Below are 13927 nucleotides of genomic sequence, written 5' to 3' on the forward strand. Positions count from 1 at the left end.
AGTTTGAGACTTTATATAGTTCCTCATAATATTTTCTAAACTCTTCCACTATTTCAGGTGTTGACTTCCTCATACCTCCCTCCCTGTCCAATATTGCCGGTATTATTGGGGACGAGCTATTTGATTTAGCAATCATTGACAATACCCTCCCCACTTGTTCCCCTTCACAAAAGAAGGACTGCCTCTGAAACTGCCTTTTCCTCTCTTCTTTCTCCCATATAAGTCTTTTATATTCTACCTGATTTTTCTCCCATTCCTTGGAACTTTTTTCTGAGGGGGCCCTTATATACCTCTCTTCTGACCTCCTTATCCTTTTTTACTTCTGTTTCCTTTGCTGCCCCATTCTTCTTAATCTGCGATATCTTTTTTATTAGTTCCCCCCTTAAGAAGGCTTTCAAGGTATCCCACATTATTCCCAGGGACGTAGATCCCACATTTATGCTCAAAAATTCTTTTAAGTTTTCTTTTACCTCTTCCATGTTATCCATTAGTTCTAACCAAAATGGATTTATCTTCCATTCCCTTCTACTACATCCTCTCCCTATTGTCATTAAAAACATTACCGGTGAATGGTCCGAAATTCCCCTTGGCTCGTACTCCACTTTCTCCACCATCCCCAGCGCCTCTTCATTACACAGCACCATATCGATCCTGGACAAGGTGGAGTACGTCTTAGAGTGACAAGAATACTGTTTTTTTAAGGGGTTCCACTTTCTCCATATATCCACAAAACCCGTTTCTTCGCAAAATTGAAATAACAACCCATTAGGTCCCTCCCTACTACCGCCCTTCTGTGGGAACCTATCTATTTTTTGATCCATTATCATATTGAAGTCCCCTGCTATTATGACTGGGATTCCGGGCTTATCCTTTATAAACTTCAGCAGTTCATGTAATATTTCTGCATTAAATGGTGGTGGGATATACACAGTTGCAATCACACATACTCTATCTTCTATACCACAAAAAAGGAACACATATCTCCCTTTAACATCTACGATGCTCTGCCTGCAAGTTAGACCCGACCCAGGGTCTATTAAGACACTCACTCCCCTTGAGTAGGAAGTGTATGTAGAGTGATATTGAATCCTATATTTTCTGTGTCTTAGCACACTGATTGTATCACGGTCCAGGTGGGTCTCCTGTAAACAGAGCATCCCATAATTACCCATATTCCCCATGGAAAATAACGCACGTCTCTTCAACTGTTCCTTCACCCCCCGTATATTCCAAGAACAAATTTTAACCTCTTTAGTGAAATTCCCTACCTTACTACTTACTCCCATATTTAAGACCTAAATCACAATATCATACTTTTATTCTCCATTCTACGTGCTTTCTCTGTGTTTTCACACGTGCTCCCCCCCTCGCTTATTTCTTTTTTCCCAATGCTCCAAGATTTTAATCCCACACATATTTTGTATCTTATATTTACCATATTTCTTATACACATTTTACACACATTTTATATAAATTGAGCAATATTATTTCCTTGTGCCTCTCTTAATTTCATTTTCTTGTGCCCTTTTACCTGACCATCATATTCAATACAATTTCACCCATCAACTCTATACTTAAATAGATATATTTTTTTTCTTGTGCAATTAATAATCCTTTACCATGCCTACCTATATCCTTTCGTATCCTTACAACCTCCTTTCTCTCACTATCATTCATCCATTCATACTCCCCATCCCTTTTTTCTTTCCCCTCCCCAACCCTCCCATGCCCCACTTGGGGCCCTTCTAAGGGGCTTCCAACATGACCGTTTTTACCTCCCAGGGTGATATATCCTCCCCACCTGCTCACCCTATCCACCCACTCCCATAACTCTTATTTCTATAACAGACAATAGTCCAAATTACTGCCAAAACAACAAAAAAAAAAAAAAAAGGGGGAAGGGGGGAAGGAGAGAGGGAGGGGGACAAACAGGGCAATATGGGGACGTTCCCTCTTAGTCCAGAAAAAAAAGAAAAAATTGTCCATTTTCTTTCTGTTTTCATACTACAGCGTTTCCCTCTGTTGCAGCAGACATTTATTTTCCTCCAACCACGACTTAACTTCTTCTGGACTATTAAAAAATATGTTTTCCCCAAATGCTGATACCCTCAACTTTGCCGGATAAAGCAATGCATAGTTCACTTTAAGACTCTGCAATTTCTTTTTGCACTCTATGAACTTAGCTCTCTGTCCTTGCAGCTCTGGGGAAAAATCCGGATACAATGAAATCTTTATCCCATTATATTCAAGGTTACGCAGTTCTCTTGCTCTTTGAAGGATAGCAACTTTATCTCTATAGGACAGCAATTGGATGATTATGGGTCTAGGATGACTTCTTCCTTCCACCATCCTAAACGGAATTCTATACGCCCTTTCAATTGCAAAAAATCTTGATAGCTTCTCACTCCCTACTTTATCCTTTATCCATATTTCCATGAATTCAGCAAGATTATTGCCTTCACTTTTCTCCGGGACACCTAAAACTCTGATATTTTTCCTGCGTATAGTATTTTCCATATTATCCATTTTAGCCATACACAAATTTAACTGGCCCTTCATCATTTGCATCTCCTGTTTCAACGGGAGTACTTCATCCTCCACCTGGCTGACTCTCTCCTCCATATCTGATATACGGGCCGCAGTTTTCTGTACTTCATTTTTAAGATTTATCCCATCTTCTCTTATCTGCTTTAATTGGTCTGATACATCGTCCAATGATAATTTACATGTATTCACCGCAGAAAGAATTTCTTTTAGTGATGGTTCTTTACCTTTTGCCCAAATTTCTCCTTCTGTACTTATCTCAGTGTCCCATCCAGTCCCCCTCTCCAAGGAGAGATTACTCACGGACGCTTGTGCTTCCGATATTCCACCCATTACACCCGTAGTGTCCGACCGGACTGCCACACATATTACTTTGTTTAAACTAGTCGGCTCTATTTCGGTCGTCAAACCCTGGCTTTTCCTTCCGACCGTTTGCACGGCTGCAGTACTCTGCGGCCGCCCCTCTCCGACTTGCACGTTCTTTCTAGGTGTTTGGTTTGGGGTCTGATTAGGCGTATGGGCATATTGCTCCAGTTTAGAAGCGGCGGCAGCAGCAGCAACGCCTGTCCGCCCGGTCGAGTGGCCAGCCTTATCTTTGGAACTACGTAATATTTGTGATCCATTATGTGTGGTCGCCTCCTCCACCCCCCTTTTCCTAGTCATACCTTCGGGTCTTACGTCTCTTCCACCGGGGGGGAGGTATCGCTCAATCCCTCCCTTCGCTTTGCATCCCTCTCTCACAGGGTTTCTTACGTGGGGATCGATGTTCCTCTATGGGAGAGCTTCCTATGGCGACCTCCACATATCTCCACTGTCGCGCCGTTCGAACAACCGAGTGTACCGTTGATCACGCTTTCGTGGTGTCACGGCTTCACAGCGTCCCCTCGTTTTCGGCTCCACAACGCTCGGCTTCTCCTTCCCTCCTCCTCCTCCACACTACCTTGGCAGCATTAGTCTCTGGAGCGAGCGGTAGGTCTGAGCCCACCGCGACCTCTCACCCTGACATCCGGTCACGCCCCCCCCCACATACGCCGGGATATACAATTTAGAGGGCAGGATGGGGGACCCGGAAGGGAGGTTCCTGTTTTTAAAAGGGAAACTTTGGGGAATAAAATACACCCTGGCAAATATATACAGCCCAAATAAGAACCCAATAGTCTATCTGAGAAAGATACTGGGAAAACTCTGGGAATTAAAGGAGGGGAGGGTGATTGTGGCAGGAGACCTAAATTTTCAGATGAATCCGAGACTGGATAGTTCGTCCCATGCACAGGAGACGGGGAGCGGACAAAGGAACGCAATTAAACAACGGATGGCTGAGTTACAGCTGATAGATGCGTGGAGGATGCAATACCCAAAGAAACGAGACGACTCGTTCTACTCCCCTGTGTATGGGACGTACACCAGGATAGATTATTGGTTGGTGGAACATCAGTTATTGGAGGAAGTGGTGGATACGGACATCGGAATTAGGACCCTGTCAGATCATGCACCCATAATTATGAGAATTAATATCCCAGAGATGAATTTTTTTTTGCCTCAAATGAGAAGGAAGAGACGGCGGAGAATATATTATGGGAGGCCCATAAGGCTTACACAAGAGGAATGTATATCTCCCTTGGGGCAAAAAGAAAGAAAGAAAGGAATAATAAGGTAAAGGAACTAAGAGAAGAAATTAGAAGATTGGAATTAAAACATAAAATAGAGAAACAGAGGGGACAAGGACAGACACAGGTGTTACGACGACATCTAGCTATTAAAAAAATCAGCTATCAAAAAAAGTTAGAGGAAATAATGGAGCAAGAAGCAAGGAGAGAACATTATAAAATAGCGAAAGAGCGCTATATGTGGGGAAATAACGGTAAGAGTCTAGCGAGGATATTGAGGAAAAAGAAAAAACAAAAAAACTTTATTGAGAAAATATTAGATAAAAACAGCGATACCAAGTACAAGACTAAAGATATAGCGGAGGTATTCAGAGAATACTATGAGCAACTGTATGGGGTAAAGAAAAAGGAGACAGAAAAACAAGAGAATATTAGAAAGGAGAAAATTAAAGAATATATAATAAATGCCAAGGTCCCTAGATTACCAGAGGACATAGCACAGGAATTGGAGTCCCCCATAACTGTATTTGAAGTAAAACAAGCAATGAAAGAAACTACAGGAGGGAAAAGCCCGGGCCCGGATGGTTAAACAATAGAATATCTTAAGAAATTTGGGGAAATATTGTCACCAAGGTTATGCGCATACTTTAACGGTCTAGGTATAAACTATGGTCTGAGTAAGGAAGCCTCTTTAGCAATTATCACTACAATACTGAAAGAAGGAAGTGAGGGTTTGATATGCTCAAATTATAGACCAATCTCATTGTTAAATACTGACGTAAAATTGTTTGCAAAAATATTGGCTACAAGAATGAAAAAATTAATCCCGAACTTGGTCCACCCAGACCAAGTGGGGTTTGTGGGGGGCCGAGAGGGAAGAGACAATGGTGTGAGGATACTATTGCTCCTCCAGAAAATGCAAGAGAACAGAATCCCCAGTCTGCTCTTATCGATAGATGCAGAAAAAGCTTTCGATTGAGTAGACCGAGTAGACTGGGGATTCATGATAGGCACACTGAGGGAAATGGGATTCGTTACCCGAATCCTGAGTTAGGTAAAGACACTTTATGAGTGCCCAATGGCAGTGGTAAGGGTAAACGGTAACCTGTCTGACCCTTTCAGGATGTATAACGGGACTAGACAGGGATGCCCACTCTCAACCCTACTGTTCGTGTTGACGTTAGAACCATTGTTGGAGACAGTGAGGGGAAAACCCCGATATAGGAGGAATTGAGGTCGGGGAAGAGACACATAAGGTAGCCACATTTGCGGACGATGTCCTATTTTATGTGACAAAACCCAGAATCTCTATGCCAAATTTGGTAAAGACGATCGAACAGTATGGAGAACCATCAAATTTTAAAATGAAACAAAGAAAACGGAAGTGCTAAATGTCAACAGGAGCAGTGGGGAAGAACAGAATATTAAGAGTAAATTCCCCTTTCAGTGGAAGGAGGAAATTAAATACCTCAGTATAAAATTGGTAGCTTCACTAAGGAAAATCTACGAGATAAACTATATCCCCCTATTGGATGAAATAAGAGAAGATACGAAAAAAATACTGATGAAACCATTGTCCTGGTTTGGCCGGATAAATGCCCTCAAGATGATCATACAACCAAAAATACTATACAAGCTACAGATGCTACCAATATATATCCCTCCAGTCTATTTCAATATTATCAAATCCTTAATAATTAAGCTCATTTGGAAAAATAAGAAACCTAGAATAGCTCTAAAGGTACTACAACTGGAAAAAGAGAGGGGAGGTCTAAAGGTACCGGTTTTAAGAAATATTATGAATCCATAGTATTAACACGGGTGGTGGAGTGAATAAAACTAGATAATGAAAAGAGGTAGGTGGCAATAGAGCACAGCTCAGCAGAGACACGATTGGAGGTATCCAAATTTCCCTTCCCAAAGCACAGATCACTAGGACCAACAACACTTACACTCTCAAAAAATGTTTTTCGAATATGGGATGGAATACACAAACATAATAAATGGAAATACAATTCCCCATTAATGGGGTTAAAAGAAAATAATTTATTCCCACCGGGGGAAGAGCACTATGGGAGGGCACTGGATTAAAAGAGAAGATACTCAATTGAGACACATAATAAAAGAGGGTAAAATAACTACTTTAGAAATATTACAAAGAGAGAAGGAATATATGGATATAGATGGATGGCGGTACCTCCAGCTCAGACATTTCGTCTCAGCGTTGCCGCAACCGTTGAGAAGCGGAGAAGATCTTAACGCCCTAGACCGGATGTGCGAAGGGAAAGTAACAAGGGTAAACATTTCACAGATATATAAGACGCTGGGGGGATAGATGAGCTGGAGGTGCCTACATATATAAAAGAGTGGGAAGAAGAAATAGGACCACGAGGGGAGAAACAGAATATAGAAAAAATCCTGCACTTAATACACGGGACATCTAAAAATATTAGCACAATAGAAATGAATTTTAAAAGCCTTGCTAGGTGGTATAGGACACCAGACAGGACGAGGAGATATCAAGAAGATCAATCCGGGAACTGTTGGAGGGGGTGTGGACAACAAGGGAGTGCGGCGCACATATGGTGGGAATGCCCAAAAGTTATAAAGTTCTGGAGAGAAATATTAGATTTGATAAAAACAATAACAGGAGCTCAGATACCAGAAAACCCTTGGACATGCCTCTTCCACGGTACGGATACCTCAACCCAAAAGTATAAAGAGGCCCTCATAGGACACCTAATAAATGCGGCAAAGAGCCTGATTCCAAAAAATTGGAGGCAGGTAGAAGCCCCAAAACTGAGGGAATGGATAGAAAGAGTAGAGGTTATGTATAGAATGGAGGGATGGGAAGAAGATGAGGAGAGTGGAAAAAATAAATTCAGAAAGAAATGGGAGCAATGGAAAGCGTTTAAATTAACAAAGAAATATAGCGAGGTGGCAGGGCTATAGGTGGGGGGGTAGGATGTCTTTCCTTGTATATTATGTTTTATACTTTGTGTATGGAAAAAATTATGAAATAAAGATAAAAAAATAAAAATAAAAAAAGATTTTGTCGATATGCAGGACCCGTTAGCCTACAAGGCCTCATCTATAAAGGACAGTTTGTGCTTTTCTCCTAACCAATCCAGATCTCTCTAATTCATTCTAGCAGGCATTAGCAACACTATAGGAAAAGCTCATTGGTTGGTTGAAAGGAAAACAAGAGACCATTTGTCAGTCACATAGTTCATACATGAGGCTCAGTATGTGTTGTAAAATACTTAGTGTTAATAAACCCAGGACCCTGCATTGACTATATCTGGTCTCCCACAGTACAGAGAAATGCAATTATATTTTAATATAAACTGCTAAATACCTTTTCTCATCAGCAGTAAGAGCGGTCTTGTGACTTCTATGAGTGTATGTTAAAGCTTATAGGAGGGGTTTTTATTCTCCTCTGTCTTCTGAGGCTGCAGGACCCCTGACCCTCTGTCTTGACAGTGCTAAATGGCCCTGTACTGATCACATACACCCTCCGAAGAAATAAAAACCTCTCTAGCAATACACATTAAACTGGGCATGTGCAGAGTGACTCCAAAGGCTCTGTTCTATCAGCATATAGATTGGGGACAGTGGAAGGGGAGGGTCAAAGAAGACAGGATCAAGCAGCCTTTTTACACAATGTAGAGGATTAACTCCTTAGGTGCCACCAGGTATAACAAGCATGCTTCACTGCATATACAGACTGATTTTACGGTTGCAAGTTTAGTAAAACTTTAAAAATGGGATGAGGTGCAAAAGTAAGGAAGCACCATTGAAAATAACATCTGGAAAATGTTTTTTCTTCACATTTTGTTCTTGAGGTGCCCATAAAAGTAATGGGAGAAGCAGTTACTGGGACAGAAAGGCATATAAACAGCGTCAGAAGTTTTAATATTCCGAATTTTAGTGTTTTTACCACCACTTCCTGCCCATCCTGGACTTAAGGAGAAGTCTCTCCATCTAAGAAACAGATAACGGGCAGTAAAGCCCAACAAGGTTTTAAACCTTAACCAGCTCAATCCAAAACAAAATATATTTTGGCATATGTCAGGCTTTAAATCCAAAATGTGTTTGTGCTGGTTAGAGCTGGCTAGCTTGCAACTTCAATATATAAGATTAGAACACTATCTGAAGCAGGATTCCTTCCTTACCAGAAGTCCTGCAAAAGGTTTAATGCCCATCCAAAGTGCATACAATAATAAACTAGACATTTGCATATAGTCATTACCGATCTACAGACATCTTAAATCTATATTTCTGCAAAACTAAACATACTATAATCATACCTTAGCAAGACGAGCCCTCTTAATTAGGTCATTAAGTTTTCGGAGAGCAGCATTTTTTGGCAGGCTCTGGATATCCCGGAAGAGATCCTGGGCTTCCATTTCAAAGAGTTTCCGGTTCTCCGTATTCTGCAGAGGTTTTGCCCAGAATGAGCCAATGTAAACACGGACCACTTCCGGGGTATTAATGACCTTTCCTAATGACCACATGAGGGCGCCATAGACTCTCATCAGCTGCTGGGTATCCACTTGATCAGCCTTGTTGAGCACCACACGAATTTTGTCATCTTGACCCCGAAAGGCTTTAATTGCTTCTGAGAACTCATCAGATATATCCAGTTTATGGGCATCAAAGAGAAGAATAATTCGGTCAACCCGTTCTGCAAACCACTGCAAGACTTGGCAGAAGTCATAACCTAGGGTAAAAAAAAATTAAAAAAAATATAATAATAATAATAATAATAATAATAATAATAATAATAAATAATAATAATACATCCTAGCATTTTTCTTTTCAGACCAGAAATGGGGAATGAAGGTGGGAAGATGGAACAGTTGCTGAAGCTGGCCGTAATTCTAATCCCACACTCAAAAAAGTGATGGACTATCTCGGCACTGATAACAGACAAAAAAAATTATATATAAAAAAACTATTTATTACATAAAAAAAAAAAAAAAATAATAATATAGATATATATGACATACAAGGTATATTTAAAACAACAATTTAGGAAGAAATTGTATTTCAAATAGAAAATACCCAGGCCATCATGCTACAATTGGGATCATTCTTTACCTGTGCCTATGAGCTCAAGTGCATAATAAGCAGACAGTTAAGTACTTTTTCACTTTATATAAAAAAAAAAAAAAAAAAAAAAAAGAAGGGAGAAAGATCCAGATAGAAGGTACACCATGTGACACAAGCTGGCAAATAAACCAAAAGCATAGGATGTAAAGCAAGTTTCTCTTCACATGGGTGCTTCATTGACACATTGAGTGTATACATTCAGGAAGCTGAAGACCACAACAGACGCAGGATATGTCGTCTTTGGCTGGTTTAAGATGGCTTTGGTGAAGGGGCTGTAATGGTCTCAACCATTCCTGATTAAAACATGCTACAAAAAGGTTGTTGTTAATTGCTATGCACCGTCTTAAAGTGGATGTAAACCAGATTCATGAAATTTGAGCTGGGCACATATCTATAGTGTTCTCTTATCCTCTCCAAAGCTCCGAGTCCTGTATCTGTCTCTTGCTCCATAGCTCTGTTATCTGCCTGATAACTTCTGACAAGTTCATGTTGTGGGAGGTTGCTATAAAAAATACATTAGCACACAGCTTGCCTTCTCACAGCAGAGCTCTGCACATTCCTTCCTTCCTTCCTTCCTTCCTTTGCCAATGTGGAGTGGGGGGGGGGGGGTGTGCCTTTCCTCCAATCAGCTGTCTTGGCTGTATGTCCAGACTTTACACTCAGTGCTGAACAGGAAGAGAACATCTGTAACATGATGTTCACTTTTTAAAGGATATATAAAGCTGAAGACAGCAGATATACATGTCAAATTTACGTATGGAGATTGGTTTCATCTCTGTGCATCATCTGAGGCAGTTCACTTCACTGAGTATATGTGAGGATGTACGTCCAACTTTAAAGGGACAATAGTTTTTAGAAGTATATGTACAAAACATAAAACACTGTGTAAATTGTAAGCAATACATAAATACCTTTAATAAATAAAAAAAGGACAGTCTACCTCACCAAACTTCCTCCAGCATAGGCCAATTCTTGTATTAAAAAAAAAAGGTGTCAATGAAGGATTTTTAAGTTAATGTCAATATATCATGGCCCACCGGTCCCTAATGGAGGTGGTTTTAAGATGGCAAGTTATTTGAAGTATAGGCGGGCGGTGAGTTGTGGACATAATAGGAGATAAAAAGAATAAAGGGTCAGTATCCTGTGTCTGGTCAGTGATCCTGTGTAGAATAGCTTCTTAAATGGGCTCAAGGGCCTAAGTAAGGGGCATTTGTGTTTGTGATTAACATAGTTGCTAAGCTGAAAAGCATGTCCAGAGTGAAAGTTCAGATCCCAAATTCATGGAAATAAAAAATTTCAGATCTTGTAAAGGAGTTTTCCTTGGACAAAGGTCCTTCACAAGTCTAGTTCTGATGTGAAGTTCCAGGGAGAGGAATTGAGAGATTACCTTTTGGATAGTCTGGGTTGTTGGTCAAGAAAGGGACTGGGAAAAGCTTGGCTTGGCCTTTTCTGCTAATGAATTAAAAAGAGCAAGAGTGTCCCTGGAAATAGTCTTTGGGAGATGTAATAATATGGGCTCTGGGGATTTAGGGAGAGAGTTAGTAGTACATTTATATAGACCTCTATACCAGAGCTAACACATGGGATAGTGACCAACAGGAGTCCGCCTGCTCAACGGACAATCTGCCCACTGATCACTGCTAAGCAGGTGGATATCTTAGCTGTGCCCACTCCACTTATGTGGAACAGACACAGAAACAGCCAGCAGTCCTCTATGGGCAGTCGGATGTAAAAAACAGACAGCCTGTCCATTTACACCCGACGGCCATCTGAGCTGCAAGAGCCCCAGGGATCTTAAAACTACAGGTCCCATGAGGCATTGTAAAAAAAACTCACAGACATGACTAAGCATGATGGGAATTGTAGTTCCTGAACAACTAGAGGGCCAAAGTTTGGAGACCCCTGTGCGGCTAGATCATGGTTGCTCAACCTGCAGCCCTCCAGCTGGTGTGGAACTACAATTCCCATCATTCCTTTGGGAGTCAAGCTTGTAATGGTTTTGCCTTGCAATGCAATATGGGACTTGCAGCTTTGTAACAGCTGGAGGGCCAAAGGTTGAGCATCCATGCGCTAGACGGATGTGGAATGGATCCCAATCCATCTTTTTTACCGGCTAGGATCGGATGCCAACGTTAAACGCCAGCCACTCCACAGATTGCAATGTATGGTCCAATCAGACTATTGTATAAAAGGTAAAGTGGTAGAAGTTACCGTGACACATGAAACCAAGTGCAATGCATTAAGAAACCAATGCTCATGCACTGCCTAAATGTGTTCCCACATCAAATAAGTCCAGTAAAAAGGAAAAAAAAAAAAAAAAATGGCTGTACTGCTAAAAGAAGTGCTAGACACACACTAAAATATAACCATCCAAAATACCCCCTCCTGAGTGCTGGACATGTACATGCTAAGAGTGTAAATATTTATCAGTAAACCACCTCTAGAGTATCTAACACTTAAGTGATATTTATCATTTCAATATTAATACTCAGTATTCTTAAAAATAAACAACCCCCAATCAAGTCCCATAAAGTAGAATATTCACAAACATGAACAAGAACACCGTGATTGCAATTGCACCCCAAATCAGTGATAAATCACGATAGAATATAAGAAAGGACACTAATAAAACACCCTGCTGAGGTTTTAACCTTCAACATAGTCTGAAAGGTTGGTAAACAGAACTTTAAAACAATTCCTTCTCCTGCCCAGGACTACATGTCCCATGAAGCATTACTCCTACCACATTCACAAGTTCTCAGGCACTTAGTAACATGTATGAACGATGCACTGAGCTGTATGTGTGCTGCACTGCATTTCCCGATTTGTAAACAAATAATGAATTCTGTATGCTAGTCAACTAATCACTGACCAATTAACTTCATTAACAACTATTTTTACAAATCAATTATGAACTAATTTGGGGTACATCACCACTACAATACCACATCCTACTGATGTTACCACTGGCCACACATTTTGGAAGATTACCAGCATCTCATTCATATATTTATACTTTTATACCTTTTGCTCTATTGTGGTGACTCAAGATACGCCTATATAGGGGTTTGAAGCCCTAGTGACTTTTGTAATTAAGGCTTTTAAAAAAAAAAAAAAAAAAAAATATTGAATTGTATTGCCCAGTAGGCTTTTACCCATAATAAAATATATCATGTAATCTCTCAGATCTCCTTGAGTAAAGCAGAAGTGCCACTGCCAAGGACACTATACTAGAGCTACAGTATTCATTTCCATGAATTGGAAGGCCTTTTCTGAGCCCTGCAGGTGGATACTCCATAATATTTGGCTTCAGCTCCTGAGAAAATAATCACTCGTGAAACACAATGAGCTACATCAGGCAACCTTGAGTCATTCCTTGGAAGTCCCTCACGTTTCAAGCAATTATTTGCTCCAATATTGTTAATATGGAATTGGCTTGGTCTATTGTTTTTTGCCAACAGCCTGATCGGATATGTATTTTAACCTAATTTTTAAGAGTTATGATGCTTAATAAAAATAAATATTTTAATTATTGGGTGCCTATAAAGTTCACGATTTTTTAGATTATGCCGATTAGTGGTTTCAGCCCTAGTCTAAAGGAGCCCTCTTAAGACTTGGGGTACATGGCACAACACTGCTCTTCACATGGTCTTAGTAAATGGGTCAGTTACAGCGTAAACAACCTATTAATAGTGGGAGGGGGCAACTAACAGTAATGGGAACAGTGGAAAAACCCATGCATAGAATATTCTGTTCTATTATTTAAATAACTTCAACTAAGTGCAACAATGTTTTAAACTTACTTTTCCTATTTATAGAAACCAATGCATTTAAACTCAAAAAGGGGCCATGTTGGTCGTTTGCAAGACCACAAACAGGCCCTGCCCTGTATTCTCAGCTTCTTTTCCGCAGTCATTTTCTACTTTACCAGCCACTAGGGAGAGCCCTGCCTTGCTGCTAGGCCTCACACCTCCCGAAATAGTGGACGATAAGTCTTATTTAGGCTGCATTCACAATATAGCAGTGAGTGAATGCATGCAAAATCACATGATTTTGCACACAAACGCAATAATGCTTGTTACACTGGCAGTACCAGTCATTGGTAATGGGACCCCGATTGCAGCAAGAAGACACATGTAATGTAATGTAAAAAAAAAAAAAAAAAAAAAAACGAACAAGACAAAACGCAAAGCTAGACGTTCAAAAAAAGAAAAAAAGAAAAAAGGGGAGCGTGCCAACCAGTGGTCACCTTATCCATTGTAGGGTAATCTATCCCTGCCCCATTTTACAATGATACCCAATCATCAGATATGGGTGCGTTTCGGGATTAAAACACTTACACCCCTTTCACACCAGGGCGTTTTTCAGGCGCTATAGCGTTAGAAATAGCGCCTGCAATCCACCCTAAAGAAGCTGCACCATTGTGTATAGTGTGAAAGCCCCGAGGGCGGTGCGCTGGCAGGACGTCAGAAAAAAGTCCTGCCAGCAGCTTCTTTGGAGCGGTGAAGGAGCGGTGTGAAATCAATGGGGCAGCGCTGTTGCGGCGTATTGCCAGCGGTTTTAACCCTTTCGTGGCCGCTAGCGGGGGTAAAAGCGACCCGCTAGCGGCCGAAATGCGCCGCAAATCCGGCGGTAAAACGCCGCTAAAAATAGCGGCGTTT

At 40.8% G+C, this 13927-nt stretch overlaps 1 protein-coding gene across 1 annotated transcript in view; it reads right to left on the reverse strand.

Moving 5' to 3' along the window:
- Window positions 1–13927, reverse strand: part of EHD4 (EH domain containing 4) — a 90963-nt gene that overhangs the window by 25737 nt on the left and 51299 nt on the right. Inside the window, exon 4 of the mRNA XM_077464542.1 lies at window positions 8462–8874. Coding sequence (XP_077320668.1) covers window positions 8462–8874 — 413 coding nt within the window. The remainder of the gene's footprint in view (window positions 1–8461; window positions 8875–13927) is intronic.

This window comes from Lithobates pipiens, unplaced genomic scaffold (assembly GCF_037356315.1).
Source record: "Lithobates pipiens isolate NorthernLeopardFrog02 unplaced genomic scaffold, aLitPip1_a1.2 Scaffold_30, whole genome shotgun sequence".
Classification (NCBI taxonomy): domain Eukaryota; kingdom Metazoa; phylum Chordata; class Amphibia; order Anura; family Ranidae; genus Lithobates; species Lithobates pipiens.